At 37.8% G+C, this 24,177-nt stretch overlaps 3 protein-coding genes and 1 non-coding gene across 4 annotated transcripts; all 4 read left to right on the top strand.

Annotated features, from left to right (window-relative positions):
- The first annotated feature begins 545 nt into the window (after positions 1 to 545).
- LOC109564505 (olfactory receptor 4K5) lies at positions 546 to 1,517 on the top strand. The gene has a single exon (XM_019967936.2). The coding sequence runs from the start codon at positions 546 to 548 to the stop codon at positions 1,515 to 1,517; it is 972 nt and encodes a 323-aa protein (XP_019823495.2).
- A 9,641-nt stretch (positions 1,518 to 11,158) lies between these two features.
- LOC109564507 (olfactory receptor 4K1) lies at positions 11,159 to 12,094 on the top strand. The gene has a single exon (XM_019967937.2). The coding sequence runs from the start codon at positions 11,159 to 11,161 to the stop codon at positions 12,092 to 12,094; it is 936 nt and encodes a 311-aa protein (XP_019823496.2).
- Positions 12,095 to 18,328: 6,234 nt separating this feature from the next.
- Positions 18,329 to 20,644, top strand: LOC109564296 (olfactory receptor 4K1-like). The gene is made up of 2 exons (XM_070798051.1): positions 18,329 to 18,374; positions 19,680 to 20,644. The coding sequence occupies exons 1-2, from the start codon at positions 18,329 to 18,331 to the stop codon at positions 20,642 to 20,644; spliced, it is 1,011 nt and encodes a 336-aa protein (XP_070654152.1).
- A 3,195-nt stretch (positions 20,645 to 23,839) lies between these two features.
- TRNAW-CCA (transfer RNA tryptophan (anticodon CCA)) lies at positions 23,840 to 23,911 on the top strand. Its single transcript has one exon. It is a non-coding gene; the product is annotated as a tRNA-Trp (tRNA).
- Positions 23,912 to 24,177: the final 266 nt, after the last annotated feature.

Genomic DNA, 24,177 nt, shown 5'->3' on the forward strand with positions numbered 1-24,177 from the left:
TCTAATTTTGATAGGCAAACATAATGAAAAAATTTAGGTTCTGTTTTTAAATTATTAAGCAAAGATGAGTTTTAGATAATTAAAATAAAGTTATAATATGCATTTTAAGAAATCATACAGAAGAGTAATTGACAGTCTGGGCTGCAACTATAGACCTGGAAAATATATAGTCAACAGTATCTCCTTGTAGGAACTGTTTAAATTGTTATTATTCGTGCAATAGTAGTAAAGTTTTGTTTACATTGTGATCACGATAAGTCAGGTCATGAATGAGCTTGTTTACTACTGTGTGAAAGATTATTAAGACTATCCCAAAACTCAAGAGGTTCTAATGAGACTGGTAAAATTATCTGGACATTCTCATAAGATCCTTCTGACTCTTCAGATACATTATCATGGTCTCTTCAAAATTTTTCATTCAGCAAATATGCATTATATCTGGTATCTTAGAATCCTTTACATTAAAAGTGCTATAGTTCGTAATTCTGATTCCTCTGATTCCCCTTCTTCAGGATTGTTTCAGAGCAAGTCTGCAGCCTGGATCCATGGATAAGGTCAATTCATCAGTGGTGTCTGAGTTTGTATTACTGGGACTCTCTAGTTCTCAGGAGCTCCAGCTCTTCTTTTTTGTGTTCTTCTCTGTGTTGTATATGGTCATTGTGCTGGGAAATCTTCTCATTATCCTCACAGTGACTTCTGACAGCAGCCTGCACTCTCCCATGTACTTTCTCTTGGGAAACCTTTCCTTTGTGGACATCTGTCAGGCTTCCTTTGCTACTCCTAAGATGATTGCTGATTTTCTGAGTGAACACAAGACCATCTCCTTCAGTGGCTGCATAGCTCAGATTTTCTTCATTCACCTTTTCACTGGAGGGGAGATGATGCTACTTGTCTCCATGGCCTATGACAGATACGTAGCCATATGCAAACCCCTGCACTATGTCATCATCATGAGACGAAGGACGTGCACTGTTCTGGTAATGATCTCCTGGGCTGTGGGCTTGGTGCACACACTAAGCCAGTTGTCATTTACTGTGAATCTGCCTTTTTGTGGGCCCAATGTAGTAGACAGCTTTTTCTGTGACCTCCCTCGAGTGACCAAACTTGCCTGCCTGGACTCTTACATCACTGAAATACTAATTGTAGTCAATAGCGGAATCCTTTCCTTAAGCACTTTCTCACTCTTGGTCAGCTCTTATATCATTATTCTCATCACTGTCTGGTTTAAGTCTTCTGCTGCAATGGCCAAAGCATTTTCTACTCTGGCTGCCCATATTACTGTAGTAATATTATTCTTTGGACCTTGCATATTCATCTACGTGTGGCCCTTTACCAGCTACCCTGTGGATAAAGTTCTTGCCATATTTTATACCATTTTCACTCCCATTCTAAACCCCATTATTTATACATTAAGGAACAGAGATATGAAGATTGCCTTCAGGAAAATTATGATCCATTATTCAAGGGCCAAGAAAATTTCTGAAAGGCCAGTAATAGTGAGGAATTCCGTTTATTAAGACTGCTGCTGCTGCTAAGTCGCTTCAGTCGTGTACGACTCTGTGCGATCCCAAAGACGGCAGCCCACCAGGCTCCCCTGTCCCTGGAACTCTCCAGGCAAGAAAACTGGAGTGGGCTGTCATTTCCTTCTCCATTATTAAGACTAAATTCATCCAAATTCCACAAATCAATAGTCTGTTTATAAATATTTTCAACATGCTGCGTGGTACATCTTAACTCTGGTGAAAGTAATGAAGAAGATGATTTAGAGAATATTTAGTGGATATTAAGTTTTTTCCCAGATATCATCTTAGCAAAAGTTACATATCCAAGAATGTGAAAAAAAAATATCATGACTACTGGTTCTGGAGATAAGTTACGGGATGGCTGTGTATAGATAGCATAGATGCTTTGCTGCTGCTGCTGCTGAGTAGCTTCAGTCGTGTCTGACTCTGTGCGACCCCATAGACGGCAGCCCACCAGGCTCCCCCATCCTTGGGATTCTCCAGGCAAGAACACTGGAGTGGGTTGCCATTTCCTTCTCCAATATAGATGTTTTAGTTATAGGTAAATATAAGTAGGATGGGAAAAAAGAATGAGTAGCTGATTCTTTGGCGGGGATAACTTTAGACACTTAAAAAAATCTTATGTTTCCTAATTTACATGCCTAAGAATCAATATAGGCAAATAGTATTCAAGAATTTGAAACTGAATTTTCCCATAATAGCAGGGTATACTATTTTCCCAGTATCCCAGGATAGCAGCTTCACTGATTTAAGATAAGTGCATAAAATTCAGTGAAGATTCTTCAGTTATGAAATTTCTCCTCCAATATCAATTATGCCTATCCCATATTATTTTCCAATAATTAACAGTGCTGTAAAATATGGAAATAAATATAATTGGAAGTTTACTTTTCAAATATATAGTGGGCTTTCTCTGATCAGTTACGGAAATGCCAGTTTCCTCTGAAATTACGAGTTGTAGAGGAGAATCTTTAAAGCTGACCAATTCAGCACTGACTTTTCAGTCTGTTCTATAAAGAGCTGTGCAGCACTCTTTGTATGTGGGCCAAATACAAAGTTCTTTGTCATAATGATCAATGTTAAACATACATCCTGGTTAGCAATCAGGACCCCACAAACGGATCTCTACCCTGGACTCTGGGGACAGTTAGGGAAATTATTACTGTTGATTAGACGTTCTAAGTTTACTTTCCAAAATCTCTCAATTCATACAAGGCAAATAGATTATGTAAATATTAGTCTCTCTTTTATTCTAAGAATGAAAACTCTAATTTTGCACTTTATTGTTTGCCTTTTTTATTTATTGTTGCACTTTATTGTTCAGTTATACACTGTAATGTGAAGGCAGTTGGTTTTTAGTTTGGGTAAGTTGATTTGGTAGGTAATTTTTGACATTGAAATCTATATGCCATATATAATATTGAATTAATCTTAAATTTGTATTTTAATGGACTTCTTGAAATAAAATGCTAAATATTAAGAAACAGCCTGAATTCCCAGAGTTAATTTCACAGAAGAAGAAATGTTCGTGTCAGAGGACTCCAAATTTTGAATTTTTCCACATGGCCTCACTTACATTGTATACAAATGAACAAAGTATCTTTACAAGGTCTCTCTCAAGGAGCTATAAAGTGCTACCTGTATCTCAACTAAGCTTTTGCAAAGAATGTCTGGAAAGCCAGCAATTTTTCTTGTAGTAGAGAAAAACACATTTTGTTCTTAATTCTTTATGTAATCTCTTTACGAGCTGCATATTCAAGGTCCTACCTTTAAATGTTGATGAAGTTGACAACTTTCTTAGCAGTAGATACAATTTCAGATAAGTTAGAAGGATTTCCAGCCAATGTGTGCCAAGAAAAAGAGCAATGGTCACAGTTATGTCTGGTGTTTCCTTTCATCAAAAAAGGTAATAAGAAAGGTTAGAAGAAAATTACAAGTATTCCTTTAATAAAAAGTATGTTTTTCCTCCCTGAAGGAGGGCATGAAAACCCACTCCAGTATTCTTGCCTGGAGAATCCCATGGACAGAGGAGCTTGGTGGGCTACAGTCCACAGGGTTGCAAAGAGTTGGACACTACTGGAACGACTTAGCACACATATTTTTTCCTTAGTGCATTTCCTTTTTTAAAAAAAAAATATGTATTTTTGATGTGAATCATTTTTAAAGTTTTTAAAAATGCCAGGAAGTCCCTCCTTTGTCCATTTCTTGACAAGGAAACTATATCAGTTAACAGTTTAGCAGGAGAAAATCAAACAAAATTTAGTAACATACATACATGTGAGAGACCAGGAAAACTGGGTAACTCACCAAAATTGCTAAAACCTTCACCTAAATACTGCCTGCAGCTAAAGAAAAAAGAGGATGTTGGGGATAGAGGTATGGTGAGAGGAAGGCAACTTACATGGAAATACAAAAGCAAATGTTTGGTAAATGAATATTTGCGGAGCTGTGCAGAGACAATGGGACACTGAGAAGAATCTTAACAGGCTTTGCTGTGTTCCTCCCTGCTATACACCTAGTTCATATTATAGTTATTAAGGAGACACCACTTCTGTCGTGTCTGACTTTGCAACCCTATGGACTCTAGCCCACCAGGCTCCTCTGTCCATGAGATTTTCCAGGCAAGAATACTGGAGTGGGTTGCTGTGCCCTTCTCCAGGGGATCTTCCCAACCCAGGAATGGAACCCCTTCTTCCCAACCCAGGGATGGAAACTTGTCTCCTGCATTGGCAGGCGGGTTATTTACCACCAGCTGGGAAGCCCATCACGGAGAAGGCAATGGCACCCCACTCCAGTACTCTTGCCTGGAAAATCCCATTGACGGAGGAGCCTGGTGGGCTGAAGTCCATGGGGTCACTAAGAGTCGGACACAACTGAGCGACTTCACTTTCACTTTTCACTTTCATGCATTGAAGAAGGAAATGGAAACCCACTCCAGTGTTCATGCCTGGAGAATCCCAGGGACAGGGAAGCCTGGTGGGCTGCCTTCTATGGGGTCGCACAGAGTCAGACACGACTGAGGCGACTTAGCAGCAGCAGCAGCAGCAGGGAAGCCCATTAAGGTAATAGCTCCCTTCCTAAAACAGATCCTGTCTACATTCTTTAGGCAGTTAAAGGGAAAGTCAAAGTTTCTTCCTGAGTCTTTGCATCTTACTTGTCTTCATTTCAAAATAATTCTCATGCCAAAGAAATATTTTGGGGTAGCAAATTGTGCTTCCCTACAGCTATTTTAATGATAATCTCTTTTTCTTTTCCTGCAAGCAAAAGAAACTATTTCTGACCATTCAAAGCACAAAGTTACTATCATAAGAAATTAGTATAAAGGAAAAAAAATGTTGCTTTTTGTATCAGCTCTAAAAGGATCAAACCCTTAACTACTGCAGTCACCTACTGACGGTGCACCCGAGAGGAATTCAGAATGGAGAAAAACTGGTAGCACTCTATGCTTTGGATGCCTGCCTCTAGATAGTTCATATGCCCTTTGAAGGACAATTTTTCAATGACCTCAGATTCTTGTATTTTTCCATACATAGAAAAGCACTAAAAGCATTAATTTGATCAACTGTCTGTTCCTTTGGAATTAGCAGTAATCTGCTATTTTGTTTGACTACATGTTTTTCTCAGCAAAAAATTTGTATTCTGGCTCCTCCCTCACCTCTTCAAACAGTTCTTCAGAGTTCTTTTGAGAGACTGTCTCCTGGGCTGTTCTCCAGGCTTTTCTGGTGGCTCTGATGGTAAAGAATCAGCCTGCAATGCCGGAGCTTGTGGTTCGATTCCTGGGTTGGGAAGATCCCCTGGAGCAGTGCATGCAACCCACTCCAGTATTCTTCCCTGGAGAATCCCCATGGACAGAGGAGCCTGGTGGACTACAGTCCATGGAGTTGCAAAGAGCTGGACATTACTGAGCAACTAAGCAAAGCACTCCTGGGCTATAGTCTTCAGTTACGTCTCTGAATAAAATTTAACTCACAATATCTATGTTGTGCATTTTACTATTAGTCAATGTGTGGCCATATATATGTTTGGTTTGTAGAAATGTGCACATGATAATTTTACCAATCTTATATTTTCCCTGTCAGGTTTTTAATCTTATACTTATTCATCTATAAAAATAACATAATAATTTAATCATTGAATATATTCCACCACACTAAAATATTATATTTCTTTACTCTCAAATTTATGGATTTTTGGGTTGTTTCCAGTATCGATCTCTTTGAATCTATGCTGCAATACATGCCATTGTTCTTGTGTCCTTAGGTATGTGCACATTTTACTCGAGTGTGATTACACACACACACTTAGCATATACACATGCAAAGTGATAGGAGAAATCTATTTCAATCTCGTTCTTTAAAGATGGCCATTTAAAACTTACATCTACATCACAAACTTTGGAAATATGAAAGAGATGGGAATACCAGACCACCTGATCTGCCTCTTGAGAAATTTGTATGCAGGTCAGGAAGCAACAGTTAGAACTGGACATGGAACAACAGACTGGTTCCAAATAAGAAAAGGAGTATGTCAAGGCTGTATACTGTCACCCTGCTTATTTAACTTATATGCAGAGTACATCACGAGAAACGCTGGACTGGAAGAAGCACAAGCTGGAATCAAGATTGCCAGGAGAAATATCAATAACCTCAGATATGCAGATGACACCACCCTTATGGCAGAAAGTGAAGAGGAACTCAAAAGCCTCTTGATGAAAGTGAAAGTGGAGAGTGAAAAAGTTGGCTTAAACCTCAACATTAAGAAAACGAAGATCATGGCATCTGGTCCCATCACTTCATGGGAAATAGATGGGGAAACAGTGGAAACAGTGTCAGACTTTTATTTTTGGGGGCTCCAAAATCACTGCAGATGGTGAGTGCAGCCATGAAATTAAAAGACGCTTACTCCTTGGAAGGAAAGTTATGGCCAACCTAGATAGCATATTGAAAAGCAGAGACATTATTTTGCCAACAAAGGTTTGTCTAGTCAATGCTACAGATTTTCCCTGTGGTCATGTATGGATGTGAGAGTTGGACTGTGAAGAAGGCTGAGCGCTGAAGAATTGATGCCTTTGAACTGTGGTGTTGGAGGAGACTCTTGAGAGTCCCTTGGACTGCAAGAAGACCCAACCAGTCCATTCTGAAGGAGATCAATCCTGGGATTTCTTTGGAAGGAATGATGCTAAAGGTGAAACTCCAGTATTTTGGCCACCTCATGAGACGAGTTGACTCATTGGAAAAGACTCTGATGCTGGGAGGGATTGGGGGCAGGAGGAGAAGGGGACGACAGAGGATAAGATGGCTGGATGGCATCACTGACTCGATGGACGTTAGTCTGGGTGAACTCCGGGAGTTGGTGATGGACAGGGAGGCCTGGCATGCTGCGATTCATAGGGTCACAAAGAGTCAGACATGACTGAGCGACTGAACTGAACTGAACTGAATATGAAATATTATATGAAATATAGTTGAAAAGACTTGTCCACTAAAAAATATAGTCACAAACTGAAAGTAGAGAATTATTTTCTTTGGTGGGAATGTTTAGAACTCCAAGCCTGGGAGACAGCATCTCAGTAGCTCTGAGATAACTTCTCCAAAGAGGCAGGAGAGGGAATCAGGCTATATACAAGTTTGCGACAAAGTGGGTAAGCAGTCTGAACATCAAAGACTATTGTTAAGTAGTAAGGAAAACCATCATGGGAAGATTCAAGGCTCAGGCTCACTGAATTCATTCCTTTCATATGCCATCTCAGCTATCTAGGGCCAAATCCTGTTTCTAGATTGTTTACATCCTTAATTCCTTGTTCACCATATGGAGTGGCAGGTGTGGCAGATGCCTATTTCTTGCATCCCCCCAGCTCTTCAGCAATTGCCATGGGGGGTAGGCTGGTGGCATCTGCTGGATCACAGGCATTCTGCTCTGTTTTGGGGGACCTCATCCACATTTGGAGGCCAGAAATCACCGATGACTCAACATTTCTTGTTTATTGATATGGCAGGAGATATTTTCATTTCACAGACAGTTGAAATATTTTGGGGGAGAAATAGATTTTCATGTAGAAGATATGAGGGTGCCTTAAAATATTTGAAGAGACATTATGTTTAAGTGGGAGCAGGTTTTCTTTATTAAACTACAGATGGTAGAACCAGTTAAGCACTCTAACAATAAACTAAGCTGTCCTGTGAAATAGTAGGCTCCTTGTGATTGGAGGAAACTACTCAGAGGCTGGGTGATCATTTATAGGACAGTATGATTGTTTTCTTGGGCTCCAAAATCAGTGCAGATGGTGACTGCAGCCATGAAATTAAAAGACACTTGCTCCTTGGAAGAAAAGTTATGACCAACCTAGACAACATATTAAAAAGCAGAGACATTACTTTGCCGACAAAGGTCTGTATAGCCAAAGCTATGGTTTTCCCAGTAGTCATGTATAGATGTGATAGTTGCACTATAAAGAAAGCTGAGTGCCAAAGAATTGATGCTTTTGAACTGTGATGTTGGAGAAGACTCTTTAGAGTTTCTTGGACAGCAAAGAGATCAAACCAGTCAATGCTAAAGGAAATCAGTCCTGATGCTGAAGCTGAAACTCCAAAACTTTGGCCACCTGATGTGAAGAACTGACTCACTGGAAAAAGATCATGATCCCTGATGCTGGGAAAGACTGAGGGCAGGAAGAGAAGGGGACAAGAGAGGATGAGATGGTTGGATGGCATCACCGACTTGATGGACCTGAGTTTGAACAGGCTCCAGGAGTTTGTGATGGACAGGGAAGCCAGGCGTGCTGCAGTCCACGGGGTCACAAAGAGTCAGACATGACTGAGTGACTGAACTGAACTTGACTGATTGTTTTACTGACAGAAAGTTAGGAATTGAAAAATTACTTTGCTGACTAGGAATCAGTGATAAATAATCTTTTGCTTTCATACCAACTAGTTGGTAATAAACTTTTTTCCTTTCTTTTCCATTCCTGGAAAAATTATTTTGTAAAACATAATTACTCCCACTGTTGGATGACATCAGATCTCTAAAGGGTGATTTCTCACTTCCCCAAAGAAATCAGTTTCCTGGATTGAGGATGGAAAGCTTTATATTGCATTACCTTAGATATTATAATTGTATAGTCCAGGACAAGAGGAGCAGAGCCTTCACTACTTCAGGACAAGAACTGAGGGGTATGCTTTTGCACAGCTCAGTTCAGGGACAAGTTTAAATGCATCAAGTCAAGAGTATATTGCAAGTATTTTTAATATGATGGGCAGCCAAGTTGATAATAATAGGATTAATATTTGATAAACAAAAGGAAGTATGATATAACCATTATCTGTCCCTTATATGCCATTTTTTATGCTTTCTATTCAGAAGATAATAGGCCATTTGTTAAAACAATTATTTACTTTCACAATTTGCCTAGAATGAAGAAGGGGTAACTATATAATGGCCAGTAAGGGTATCCTTTACTGGTTTTGCTTTGCTGTCAGTCACGCAGCTGGAAAGTGACAAAAGTTAGTTGTTCCTTTTTTACGAACGGGTTCTACCTTAAATATTGAGAAGAAATGAGATATAACATTGACCCTAGTCTGTTCTACTTGGATTAAGAAATCATAGGAAACTAGGGTGGAGAAGATTTTGTAGTTGTTTTCTGTATTTTGAAAAATGAAATGACAAATCTTATCATCTATTAGATACTTTGTAGAAAATTTGGATATTTTCAGAAAAACTTTTTTAAAAGATGAGACGATCTTTAAAAATTGAATAAATACCACTAACTACAGGTTATTAACCATTCTGCCTTCCCTTCCTCCTCTTCCTTCTACTTTCCTCCTTCTCCTCTTCTGCTCCCCTTTTCTCCTCTTCCTCCTAATTATTTTCTTCTTATCTTCATCTCTCTCTGTCCCTTTCTCCCTCCCTCTCTCTTTAATGTTATTCCACTAAATTATCATGATATTTGTCAGGCTTTATCTAGGAGACTGAAAGTATGAAGTCCCTCATGGCCACAAATTTTATATGTTTAAAATTAATAACTGTAGCTTTGTAGGATCATTTTTAGTTTTGGAAATGGAATTTCTTTTCTTTCCCATGTTTGTTTGTCTTCTTCTCTGTATCGTTCATGTAAATACATGATAAGAAAAGCCAACACTGGCCCAAATCTTCCACACGGAGATGAGAATCGCATAATGGAAGTTTGTAATGAGGTCAGGTCATGCCTTTTTAATCCGTTTCTATTCTTGAGTAACTTAAGTTTCTGATTCCCCTTAAAACTAGAGATTGTAACTCAAATGCACTGAGTAAAGTCCTTGAAAGGGTAGAATTTAGTGCCTCAAAAATCAGGTTATCATCACATAAATTAAAGCTTCTAACAGTCTAAGTATTTTTAATTGTTTAATTTATGGTTAATGTTCAGTCTTGCTCTTAAGCTTTTAAATATCTGTTGTATTAGTTATATCTTTCACTGAAGAATACAGGGTGTAGAACTTCAATCAATATAGTGACAAATTAATACCTATTGTGTTGTGCTGGGTACACAGGGCTAAAGCCAAAAATGTCTCCTGATCCACAAGAGATTGTGCAGGGTTTTCTTCCGGCATCAAGTGGCCACATGGTGCCCAATGTATTAAAGCAAAATGTCAAAAAACAATTTAGAGGCAATTAACATATTACTTAAATTTTCTCTTTCGAAAATCTATTATGTGTTCAAAATGCACCACATATAGTCATATAAAATATTTCCAAAAGAACAGACAGATTTTGACAAATCCAGGTGTGTCAGGCATGTTTTGGAAGAGACAAAAGGCAGAGTTGGAAGAGATTGAAGACACATAGGTGACTCATTCACCTTTGGTCCTTATGTAACAGAAGGTGAACTCTGATTAACTGTTGTTCAAAGGATGAAAGGAACGTTCTTGATTTTCATAGAAACTTTCAGAGTATTACCATTGCCTCTTCTTTCCACATTGTCACAAATTGTCACAAATATTAAGCTTCCTAAAGCACTGTCAAACACTTTATGATTCTCAGTTTTGAGAATATTAGTGTAATCCACTGGCATTACATCAAGGCTACTTGCATCCATGATTTGCTCCTAACCTACCATTACCAACTTCATTTTGACTGTTCCTTAGCACACCCTCCTCCAGCCAAGCCACTGAACTCATGGCTCTCTGAGTATGCCTTTCATGTTTTCACCTTTGTAGCTTTAGTCCTGCTATTCCCCATGCTTAAAATAGCCATTTCCTTCAGTTTTGGCTAGCAAATCACAAGCTTTTAAATAGTAAAATGATACATATCCCATGATATGTTACCTTACCACTTTGGCATAGTTTATTTCATTTTGCTAGTATCTATGGTATTATTTTATCAGTTATTGTTTGCTTGTTTCTGATTTTATGTTCTTATTTTTAATATGAATATCTTATCTCTCTATGATAGAATCTATATCTAATTATCTTTATTTCTCACTTCTACTTTCCACAGCAGTTATAGACGTTAAATACTAGTTCATTGACTATTTACATAGTCTCATTAAATTAACTTTTAATTAAAAACTTATCATATTTCTTTTGTATATATACTAGATACAGTGTCAATCATTGTGACATTTTCCTGATTTTCTTTTACTTAGGTAACAGTGGATTGGATACATGGCTCACACAAATGAATCAATGGTATCTGAGTTTGTGCTTCTGGGACTCTCTAATTCTTGGGAACTTCAGCTTTTCTTTTTTGCCATCTTCTCGATAGTGTATATGACATCAGTTCTGGGCAACATCATGATTATTGTTATTGTTTCCTCTGACTCCCATTTGAACTCTCCTATGTACTTCTTGCTCAGTAACCTTTCTTTCATTGATATCTGCCAATCTAACTTTGCCACCCCCAAGATGCTTGTGGACTTCTTTGTGGAACACAAAACTATCTCCTTTGAGGGTTGCATGGCCCAAATATTCCTTCTTCACAGTTTCGTTGGGAGTGAGATGATGTTGCTTGTAGCTATGGCATACGACAGATTTATAGCCATTTGTAAGCCTCTACACTATAGCACAATTATGAATCGAAGACTATGCATAATTTTTGTGTTTATTTCCTGGGCTGTGGGTATTCTTCATTCTGTGAGCCACTTGGCTTTTACTGTGGATCTGCTGTTCTGTGGCCCCAATGAGGTAGACAGCTTTTTTTGTGACCTTCCCCTGGTGATAGAGTTGGCTTGCATGGATACTTACGAGATGGAAATTATGACCCTAACTAACAGTGGCCTGATATCACTGAGCTGTTTTCTGGCTTTAATCATTTCCTACACTGTCATTCTGATCACTGTCCATCACCGTTCCTCCAGTGGATCATCCAAGGCACTTTCTACATTAACTGCCCATATCACCGTGGTGATTCTTTTCTTCGGGCCTTGCATTTATTTTTATATATGGCCTTTTAGCAGACTTTCTCTGGATAAGTTCCTTTCTGTGTTCTACACTGTTTGTACACCCCTGTTGAATCCCATCATCTACTCTCTGAGAAATGAAGATGTTAAATCAGCCATGAGAAAATTGAGAAACCGTCATGTGAGCTTCTGGAAAAACTAGGGAACACCATGAAGGAACATAAATATGCAATGGAAATGAAGAGCCCCTACTGGATCACAGCATCAAGCCAATTATTTTTGCTAATGACAGGGGTTATTCAATTACAGAATTAGATTTTTTTCCCAACTGCAAACGAATTACATAAAACCAGTTCCCGGTTTGCTATTTAATTTTAACCAGTTTTTCATAGTTTGTAATTCTAAAGTACTAATTCTCTTGAAAATATTTAGTAACCTTTCAAAATATTTTATAAATAATTTAGAGATTCTAATCTACAAAAACAGCTATTCATGTTACCAAATTTGTGATTCTCTTCAATTGAACTTGTGTAATTTTTATGCCTTGCAATCAAAACATACAAGTAAATTATGTTTCTGTTAGGCTCTATCAACTTATTCATAATATTTTTTTCTATAAATTGACATGGTGGAAAAATATTGTTTTAAAACTTAGATTTCACCTCACTTGTATACATTTGTTTCATGTTTTTTAGCTTATCTTTTCCTCATGTATTGAAAATTTTTGGTTATTTATAGTTTTTCCTATCTGCTGCTGCTGCTAAGTTGCTTCAGTCGTGTCTGACTCTGTGTGACCCCAGAGACAGCAGCCCAACAGGCTCCTCCATCCCTGGGATTCTCCAGGCAAGAACACTGGAGTGGGTTGCCATTTCCTCCTCCAATGCATGAAAGTGAAAAGTGAAAGTGAAGTCGATCAGTCGTGTCCGACTCCTAGTGACCCCATGGACTGCAGCCTACCAGGCTCCTCCTGCTATGTCCCAATAAATTTTTTCTGTTTTTTCTAGATTATTGATATACATTTCTATTCATTACAAAACTTTTTCTAAATATTTGGTGCTATCAGCAGCATACATATCTATTTCCCTAGCTTATTTATTTTTAAGTAGTTATAATGAGTTCTACATTAGTCATAAAAAATTGCAAATATCTTTGAAATTGTCTGCAAATACATCAGATATAGAATATTTAAATCCACAGAAAAAGTCAATTCCATATGTACCTAAAACATACAAATGCACAAAAATGACAAAATTTTTTTGAAATTGAGGATCAAGTCTGAGATCTCTTCTTTCATATTTCTTGGAAAACAGAAGAGAGAAAGTAAAATTCTTGTACTTGTAATAATGTTTCGCATGCATCCTAAGTCGCTTCAGTCATGTCCGACTTTTTATGACACTCTGGACTGTGGCTTGCCAGGCTCCTCTGTCCATGGGATTCTCCAGACAAGAATATTGGAGTGGGCTGCCATGCCCTTCTCCAGGGAAGCTTTCTGACCCAGCGATTGAACCCAGATCTCTTATTATCTCCTGCACTGGCAATTAGGTTCTTTACCACTAGCACCACTTGGTAATAATGGTTTTAAAATCTGTGCTGGAGAAGACTCTTGAGAGTCCTTGGACAGCAAGGAGATCAAACCAGTCAATCCTAAAGGAAATCAGTCCTGAATATTCATTGGAAGGACTGATGCTGAAGCTGAAGCTCCAATACTTTGGCCACCTGATGTGAAGCACCACCTCATTTGAAAAAGACCCTGCTGCTGGGCAAGATTGAGGGCAAGAGGAGAAGAGGACGACAGAGGATGAGATGATTGGATGGCATCACCGACTCAATGGACACGAGTTTGAGCTAACTCTGGGAGATAGTGAAGGACAGGGGAGCTTGGCATGCTGTAGTCTATGTGGTCCCAAGTAGTCAGATGCGACTTAGCGACTGAACAACAAATTATTGTTTCATTCTCTGGCCAAAGATTTCTTATGTACTTCTCCCTTTGCCTTATGAAAAAGGCCTTATAACAAAAAGACTAAATGTATTCTACAAAGAAAAAAGAGTCACTTAACAGAAAATAGAAAGCCTGCAATTGTCATCACCTTGGGTTCAGTATTTTAATTAAATTTTAAGACATAACTTAGTGACTATGTATTTAGATATTAACTCTGCATGATAAATCAGAGCCAGCTGAGTCTTAGATATAGTCTTTTAGAACCATGATACTTATTATTAGCTAAGGATTCTTGGAACTTTAGACTTCAGGTCAAATTCATTTGTACAACATCAAACATGGTAATGTTCCTTTAACATGACTTTTTTTAAAACAAATTTTATACAGTGCCAAAACATTTAAAATATGTAATAAACATTAATGCATTCATGATATTGTTGGTAGTATTTTTTTGCCTTTTAACTCTGACTTGCAAGTGAAAATGGAGAGTTGCCAATAGTACCCTTGAAAACCTGTCATTTAGCTGCTCTGATCCTCAGTAATCAAATATTGAGGTAGAGGAGGGGTAGGTGACACAAGGGAAAATGGAGGCGAGGGAGAACAGTAGGAGAAAGAGGGAAATTAGAATTTGTGAGTGGCCATTTGATTTGGCCAGTTCCTTGTACTACCAGAGACACATTCTTCCATTTTCTAATCATTGTTGGGTCTACTTGGGACTTTAGTGATTGGGCACAACCTATCACATTGAGTTTGATAAAAAAACTCAAAAGTAAAAAAGTTAAAAAAAAACAAGTTGGCAAATATGACTACATTAATTTCCACAAAAGTTTTAGTTTCTTTTTTTTTCTTTTTTAAAAATTCTATCACAAATAAAGTCAAAAGAAAAATTAGGTGACAAGCAGTATTATCCACAGGGGTAATATCTTTAATTTGTAAAGAGGTTTTATAAGTCAGTAAGCAAGTACCCATGGCATCCAGTCCCATCACTTCATGGCAAATAAAGGGGGAAACAATGGAAACAGTGAGAGACTTCATTTTTTTGGACTCCAAAATTACTGCAGATGGTGACTACAGCCATGAAATTTAAAGACGCTTGCTCCTTGGAAGAAAAGCTATGACAAACATAGACAGTATATTAGAAAGCAGAGATATTACTTTACCAACAAAGGTCCATCTAGTCAAACCTATGGTTTTTCCAGTAGTCATGTATGGATATGAGAGTGGGACTATAAAGAAAGCTGAGTGATGAAGAATTGATGCTTTTGAACTGTAGTGTTGGAGAAGACTCTTGAGAGTCCTTTGGACTGCAAGGAGATCCAACGAGTCCATCCTAAAGGAAATCAGTCTTAAATATTCATTGGAAGGACTGAGGCTGAAGCTAAAGCTCCAGTACTTTGACCACCTGATGCGAAGAACTGACTCATTTGAAAAGACCCTGATGCTGGGAAAGACTGAAGGCAAGAGGAGAAGGGGATGACAGAGGATGAGATATTTGCATGGCATCACTGGCTCAATGGACATGAACTTTTGCCATAGCTTGCAGTTGCAATATGTCTGCTATTCCTGAATAAAATCATTTTTCTGGTTAAGGTAACTGCCTGCTTTATGTTAAAGGTTGGCATGACTTATGGTTTTATTTTATTTTTAAAGATTAAACTCAGCCATTAAAAAGAATACATTTGAATCAGTTCTAATGAGGTGGATGAAACTGGAGCCTATTATACAGAGTGAAGTAAGCCAGAAGGAAAAACACCAATACAGTATACTAACGCATATATATGGAATTTAGAAAGATGGTAACAATAACCCTGTGTACGAGACAGCAAAAGAGACACTGATGTATAGAACAGTCTTATGGACTCTATGGGAGAGGGAGAGGGTGGGAAGATTTGGGAGAATGACATTGAAACATGTAAAATATCATGTAAGAAACGAGTTGCCAGTCCAGGTTTGATGCACGATACTGGATGCTTGGGGCTAGTGCACTGGGATGACCCAGAGGGATGGTATGGGGAGGGAGGAGGGAGGAGGGTTCAGGATGGGGAACACATGTATACCTGTGGTGGATTCATTTTGATATTTGGCAAAATTAATACAATTATGTAAAGTTTATTCTAAAAATGAGATATTGCTTATATTGATTTCTTATGTGGCTATCTATCATCTTTGTATTGAAGAAGAAAATTGCAATAAGTTAACATTGATGAATGTTAGGAATAAACTTTCAAACCATAAAAAAAAAATAAAGTTTAAAAATAAAATAAAATTAAAAAAAAAAAGAAAAAAAAAAAGATTAAACTGGAGGAATCAATTGGAAAAAGTCAGGATGGGGAACAAATGTATACCTGTGGCAGATTCATTTTGATATTTGGTGAAACTAATACAATATTGTAAAGTTTAAAAATAAAATAAAATTAAAAAAAAAACCAGAAAACTAAAAAAAATAGTAAAAGTTGAGATCATCATCAGATCTTGAAACTTTTGAGGAGAAAAATGATAATGGTTTAGACAGGGGAGTTAAAATGAATATAATTTAGTAAACTGGGAATATTTTGGAAGAATACAAAGTAGTATGTAGGAAAAAAACTAAGGAAAAAGAAGAAACTAAGTTTCTGGCTGAAATGCTGGGACAAAAGAAATGCCATTAGCTGGGGATGGGGCAGAGTGAAGGGGGAATAGGTTTGCAAACAGAAGAACTGAAATATCTGTGAAGTATTAAAGAGAAAGATATCAAGAAGGAAGCTGGTCTATCAGTAGAGAATTCAGAGAAACCTGGGCTTCTTTATTAGCTCACCAAGTTTCCCTTTCTAGCTGTCACCTGCTCTTCTCTGTAGATGTCAGTCCTTTCACTGCTCTGAGATCTCTTTCCACAAAATCCAAAAGCAAACTACATGCATATCTAAGCAGTTTTACCCACTGTATGCCCAAATGAACTTTCTGATTCTAGTGTATGGTTAAGTAATGAGCAAAGACAATTAAAATATTGGATTTTGAGGGGTAGCTTATTATAAGGTATGGAGTTTGAAAAACTTCATCATAGATATTTCCATAAAAAGAAAAAAGCAAAGGATTAAAGAAAAGATTCTAATTCTCTTAGGCCCATTGCCTGATTTATATTTCTTATGATACATATTCCTGCTCTGGGCATTTGGGCTAGTGTTTACCGCCTTAGTCACTTTAAACAAAAGGAAAAAAGGCACATGGAGGGAGACAGCTTGTTAAACAAGAGTAACCGGTGTTGCAAACTCCTAGGTCACTACATTTCCCTCTTGTGATATGTACTTTGCTTTCAATTATAGACAAATAACTTACATGTTTTTATCATCTCATTTTTGAGAAAAACAACTCAAAGTGTGTTAATAATTCCCACAGCAAGATGACCTCACTTAATAAAGGAAGTTTTTTTAATGGGCTATTGCAGTCCATGGGATTGGTTATCTGAGATTTGGGGGCATGCAGTATATGGGCTCTTGTGACTCAATGTTTTTTTTTAAAAGCCAATAGATTTTGGAGGTTTCTTTTCTTCAACCTATTATTGCTCCCTTGTGATTTCTCTCAAAACTGGCACGCAGAATTTAATCACATGAAGCAAAAAATTAAATATAGATATTAACATTCAGAGTTAAAGGGATTCTGGGCTAAAGTAATTATAGAATTGAGAGGACAAGATTCTGTAATAGCCTATATTAGACAAGAATCTGAAAAAGAATGGATATATGTATACGTAGAATTGAATCACTTTGCTATACACCTGAAACTAACACAATATTGTAAGTCAACTATACTCCAGTATAAAAGAGTTAAATTAAAAAAATAACTTGGAGTTTGTATATGAGATTCTAAAATCTGAAATAAAACATTAGACTTATCTGATTATTGTCACTGCTAACATGTTGATGGACTGAAGCACCCAGGTGAAGGTAAGCATATTGCTAAATTATTTTGAAAAAATAGATATGGTGATAGAGAATAGAATGGGGCAAAAAGTTGTCATTTTAATAACCCAATAGATTTTGCATTTATCACTTTGAAAACGTTTGTCAAGCCTTGTATATACATTGATACACTATAGGAAGATGTTTTAAAAAGCATAAGATTCTATGAATAATACAAAAAAGTACTTAGTAATTTTTATATTTTAAAATGCTCTCTATATGTGGATGTCTTACCTTGAATAGATACTACAGTGTATCTCATGTAGCTGTCATTGACTGTGATGACAGACACAGAAACATTTTCCCAGATTCTGAGATCTGGCCAGAAGCTTCATTTCAAGGGTTCTTACAAGAAATCACAGATCATTTCAATTTTATTTTGAATGACACAATTATCACCATGCATTTATATAAAAATATAAATTGCTTTTCAAATTCTGTATATAGAAGTATATGTATAGAATTTGGAATGCAATTTTATATCAAACAAAAAAGATTAGGTTTTTAGTGTGTGTCCATATTTTAAGACTGAATTTACAGCTTTCTAAAATTGTTTAAGCCTATGAGGCAGAATATTGTTCAAAAAAGTCGATTATGCCAATTTCATAGTAAGGTTAAAAGCTAAGTTTCCATTATTTAATTTCTAATAAACCAGCCCAAATTATACTGATGTTTTTCAAGAGAATGCTTATTTCACATAAACAATTTGTTGCACATGTTTGCTATTCCTTTTGTCTGAAGTAGATTTCCTCAAGGCTTGCTCTTCATTTTCTTTAGTTGCTGCTGAAATGTAACCTGCCCAGTGAGGCTTTTATGACCACTTGGTTAGTCCATATTCCTTTGCCCTGTTTTATTTTCTCTGGAACACTTATTACTAAATGACATAATATATATTTTATCTCCATTTCCTCTGTCAGTCCCATCATTTCTTTAGGATATAACCAAATGAAGATGGGGCATATTCCGCCCCGCCCCTCTTTTTTTCCCATTGCTTTGCCTCCAGAGCCCATAAGGTTGTATGCTGCAGAGCAGACAATTTGTATTATTTGTTGAGTTAATTAATATGTAAATTATGTTTTCACTTGACTTTGGAAAAACACTTTTGTTATTGTGATAAACTCATCAGAGAAAGAAGAGATTAAAAAATGACCAGCAAAGATAAGTGGTACAAATATGTTTAAATAACAAACATATCATAGTAATTAAATTACATTCAGTTCCATCTTTGAAGTGCTTTGAAGGTCTGATTAAATAATATTATATTCAACTGCTGTGAAGAGGAGATCATATGGAGAGAAAGAGTGATTGAAAAGAACATATGCTTCTGAATTCTAGGAAGATATTTTGACTACTAAATCATGTAAAACTCAAATTGTTTTAATATAGAAAAGTGAAAGTAATTTGTCACTCAAAGTAGTTTAACTTGCTGCAAATTAACTTCTCTCTCTTATTATCACTGCAGATTTTCTCAAATGCATGGACACATCTCACTTATTTCTCCAATGTCATTGCTAAAGTAACTGGTCTGATTTTCATCTCTTTGCACTTGGCCTAAATTTCTTGTCCCTCCAAGATTCTGTAAAAGGCATCAGATTAATCTTTTGAATTTGTAATCTGAATGTGTAAGTATGGTACATGGGACTTTCAAAGTGCTATTGAGATCTTGCACACTTCTATAAAAAGTGTATTGGTATATAATATCAAATCAAATTTTCCCTTCCTTCCATATTGACTTATCTATTAGATAAATCTATTATCTCTGTCCATCTTTTATCTAGCCAATCCATAAATGCAAAAGTAAATGACAATTTGTATAGTTATGTAACACAAGGAAAATATAAATTCCTAGAAATAATAGTAATAATATCCTTATTATTAAATAATTAATAAATAATTATTTTTCTTCCCCTTAGCTAACTTGAGCAGCCCAGATTCATTTAATGGATGGAGCAATAAGTCAGTGGTTACTGAATTCATTTTGTTGGGCCTGTCTAGCTCTCGGGAACTCCAGCTGTTCCTTTTCTTTATCTTCTCTGTGTTTTATGGTGCTGCAGTGTTGGGAAACAGTCTTATCATTCTCACAGTAATTACAGACTCTCGATTGCATTCTCCGATGTACTTTCTTCTTAGCAATCTCTCCTTCATTGATGTGTGTCAGGCTACATTTGCCACTCCCAAGATGATTTCAGATTTCCTCAGTGAACGCAAGACCATCACTTTCAAGGGATGCATGTCACAGATTTTTTTCTTGCATGTTTTTGGGGGCAGTGAGATGGTACTTCTTGTTGCCATGGCCTATGATAGGTATATCGCTATATGCAAACCTCTGCATTACATGACCATCATGAGCCGAAGAGCCTGCACTGTCCTGGTGGGGGTCTCCTGGGCCATTGGCATCTTGCATTCAGCCAGTCACCTGGTATTCACAATAGATCTTCCTTTCTGTGGACCCAACAAGGTAGACAATTTCTTTTGTGATCTCCCCCTCGTGATTAAACTTGCCTGCTTGGACACCTATGTTTTAGAGATCCTGGTGCTCACAAATAGTGGCCTGTTGTCACTTATCTGTTTTCTCCTTTTGCTCATTTCTTACACTATCATTCTTGCTACTGTCCATCGCCAAGCCTCTGGTAGGACATCCAGGGCACTTTCCACTCTGTCTGCCCACATTACTGTTGTAGTTCTGTTCTTTGGCCCATTAATCTTCATCTATATTTGGCCCTTTGAAAGCTTCACAATTGATAAATTTATCTCTGTGTTTTTTACTGTATTCACTCCTCTTCTTAACCCTATGATTTACACTCTAAGGAATAAAGATGTAAAGGAAGCCATGAAGAAACTAAGGAACCAACATGTGGGTTCCAAGGAAGCCTGTTAGACAACGGTGATGAAGCAACACAAGTCCTTTCTTGTTCTTTGTAATGCCCATGTATAGTTGTTATTATTGTGTCTCTATCATAATTAGTCTTTCCGGTTATAGGACCTGAATTGGTCACTCTAAAGTTGGCAAATGCAATGCAGAACCTCATATTATGTTACCAGTTTTAATATTCTGTGGCTCACTTCATCTTCCCTGAAATAGTAACTGTGCTGTGCTGTGCTTAGTTGCTCAGTCGTATCTGACTCTTTGTGACCCCATAGACTGTAGCCTGCCAGGCTCCTCTGATTCTCCAGGCCAGAATACTGGAGTGGGTTGTCATGCCCTTCTTCAGGGGATCTTCCCAGCCCAGGTATTGAACTCAGGTCTCCCACATTGCAGGCAGATTCTTTACTGTCTGAGCCACGAGGGAAGTCCCAAAATAGTAATTACATGTATTAAAATTTATAATTTCCCTTATATAGGTCTTGTTAAAAAATCTTGCACACATCTAACTTGACTGGAGTAGCATAGAAAGCAATTTAGTGCTAAAAACAGAAACTGCTTTGACATTACAGGCTAAATGAAAACTACTTTCATAAGTTATAGTTCATAATTATTTCAGCTAATAACTTGATTCCTATAAGTAGTTGCAAATATTCGACATTCATAAATAAGGCAATACTGTTCATAAATTTTAAATTATATTTATTACTTATGTTAAATTTTAAATACCCCAAATACTATAGTATCAACGATAGGACTGAGTTTTGACACTCTGATTTTGAAACAAATAACATATCAATAGCATCACCAAGGCCATAATTCAAACTATAAGAGTAGTCTTATGCTTTCTGGGACAACAGTCATAGCACTTTACAGATTTTATTTATATCATTGATAATAAACCTACCAGCTAAAAATGATTATAGGATATCTAAATAGACAGTGATGTTGTTTAATTAATGTGAGAGTTTAAATTTCAAAGTGGTCACAGAAAGCACTGCTGCTGCTAAGTCGCTTCAGTCGTGTCCGACTCTGTGCGACCCCATAGACGGCAGCCCATCAGGCTTCCCGTCCGTGGGATTCTCCAGGCAAGAACACTGGAGTGGGTTGCCACTTCCTTCTCCAATGCATGAAAGTGAAAAGTGAAAGTGAATCGCTCAGTCACGTCCAACTCTTAGCGACCCCATGGACTGCAGCCTACCAGCCTCCTCTGTCCATGGGATTTTCCAGGCAAAATTACTGGAGTGGGGTGCCATTCACATATTAGTAATTATGAAATTAATCTCATACTTTAAAAAAAAATTTAAGTGAAATTTCAGAAACATCTCACCAAATCAGGGAATGACTAGGATAAAGAAGGTGAGCACAATTGATTCAGCCCCTTATTAGTCACAGATCTATCACTGTTATCACCACATCACTGATTCATGCCAGGAGGTGTTTATTCTGTTTGAAAGTGAAAGTGAAGTCACTCAGTCGTGTCTGACTCTTTGCGACCCCGTGGCTTGTAGCCTACCAGGCTTCCTCTGTCCATGGGGTTCTCCAGCCAAGAATACTGGAGTGGGTTACCATTTCCTTCTCCGGGGGATCTTCCCGACCCAGGGATTGAACCCAGGTCTCCCGCATTGGAGGCAGACGCTTTAACCTCTGAGCCACCAGGGAAGCCCTATTCTGTTTGTGTTAGCTTTAAATCCAAATGTCATTTTTTAACTGAAGATGTAATTGTGTATTTGTTTTTATTACTTAGATTGTAAGACAATTACTTTTCTATTACCATATTTATCAGTATACAAAAAGCTTAACATGCAAGCACATGCAGTAAGTGCCATAAGAAGGATATAATATTCAAAACAGTGATTTTCAGGTAAGTTATATTGTTGTTTGATACACATGAGGCATTTGAGTGATGAAATTGGAAGGTAGTGGAAAACTAGATTGTTCTTACCTCAGTCATATCTTTGATACATTGTACCGTGCCGCAATCTGATCTCTTTATCATATTTGTTGTCCACATGTGAGAGTGTGAGTTTACTTCATTGGATATCACGTTAATAAATTTAAATTTATTAAAAACATGCTGTATGAATATTATGCAAATGAGAGATGACAGGTTTTACAAAAGAGGCAAAGCCATAGTTCCATGGTCAGTAAAAGATTTCAAATGAAGTCAAGATATCTATTAAAAAGTTCATTACTAGATAATAAAGGCAAGTAAAGGATATAATAGACATCATAAACATATGTTTAAAATGGTATGTTATAAACATATGCAGTGTTAATAATCTCAGTGTGCTAATGTTCAGCTTTGTTCAATTCAATGCAGCTCAATACTTTTCAGCATTTTTAAACTTAATTTATGCAGATGTTGTGGGCAGAGGAGACTAAGAAAGAACTCTGGCCTCATATAAATGACTGAATATTAAGGAAATAAAGACTCACAGAACTTACTCTGTATTCGAATTGCAGAAGGGCTTCCCTGGTGGCTCAGAGGTTAAAGCGTCTGCCTGCAACGTGGGAGATCTGGGTTCGATCCCAGGGTTGGGAAGATCCCCTGTAGAAGGAAATGGCAATCCACTCCAGTACTCTTGCCTGGAGAATCCCATGGGCAGAGGGCTCGGTAGGTCCATGGGGTCGCAAAGAGTCGGGCACGACTGAGTGACTTCACTTCACTTCATGACCAGCAGAGCACATTTTGCTGGCCAACCATCAGAAAACCTCATAATTGATACCAATTTAATGAATTGCCCTAGTGCAAGTTTTCGGAGAAGGCAATGGCACCCCACTCCAGTACTCTTGCCTGGAGGGTCCCATGTATGGAGGAGCCTGGTGGACTGCAGTCCATGGGGTCGCTGAGAGTCGGACACGACTGAGCGACTTCACTTTCACTTTTCACGCATTGGAGGAGGAAATGGCAACCCACTCCAGTGTTCTTGCCTGGAGAGTCCCAGGGACGGGGGAGCCTGGTGGGCTGCAGTCCATGGGGTCACACAGAGTCGGACACGACTGAAGTGACTTAGCAGTAGCAGTAGCAGTGCAAGTTTTGGCCCACAGACTTACAGACCCAGAAATGCCAATCTGTTGATAATTGCAAGAAACTTGGGGGAATTTGTCAAGTTCCACTGAAATTGTAATTATAAAACACATCAAATAGTCACAGCGTTGTGATTAGAATAGATATCAAATTATTAGTGCTTTTGGTGAACCTGGGCTTCCCTGGTGGCTAAGAGGTTAAAGCGTCTGCCTCCAATGCAGGAGACCCGGGTTCGATCCCTGGGTCGGGAAGATCCCCTGGAGAAGGAAATGGCACCCACTCCAATACTCTTGCCTGGAGAATGCCATGGACAGAGAAGCCTGGTAGGCTAAAGTCCACGGGGTCGCAAAGAGTCGGACACGACTGAGTGACTTTGCTTTCACTTTTGGTGAACCTATATTGGTTACTTGATTGACATAAGATCATCATACCCTGATAACCCGACAGGGAAACACCACCTGAACAATGTTGGGGTGGGCAGTGTTCTGATTTGCCTTGGTGACTCCCTCTCTTATTT

This window comes from Bos indicus, chromosome 10 (genome assembly GCF_029378745.1).
Source record: "Bos indicus isolate NIAB-ARS_2022 breed Sahiwal x Tharparkar chromosome 10, NIAB-ARS_B.indTharparkar_mat_pri_1.0, whole genome shotgun sequence".
In the NCBI taxonomy this organism is placed as follows: domain Eukaryota; kingdom Metazoa; phylum Chordata; class Mammalia; order Artiodactyla; family Bovidae; genus Bos; species Bos indicus.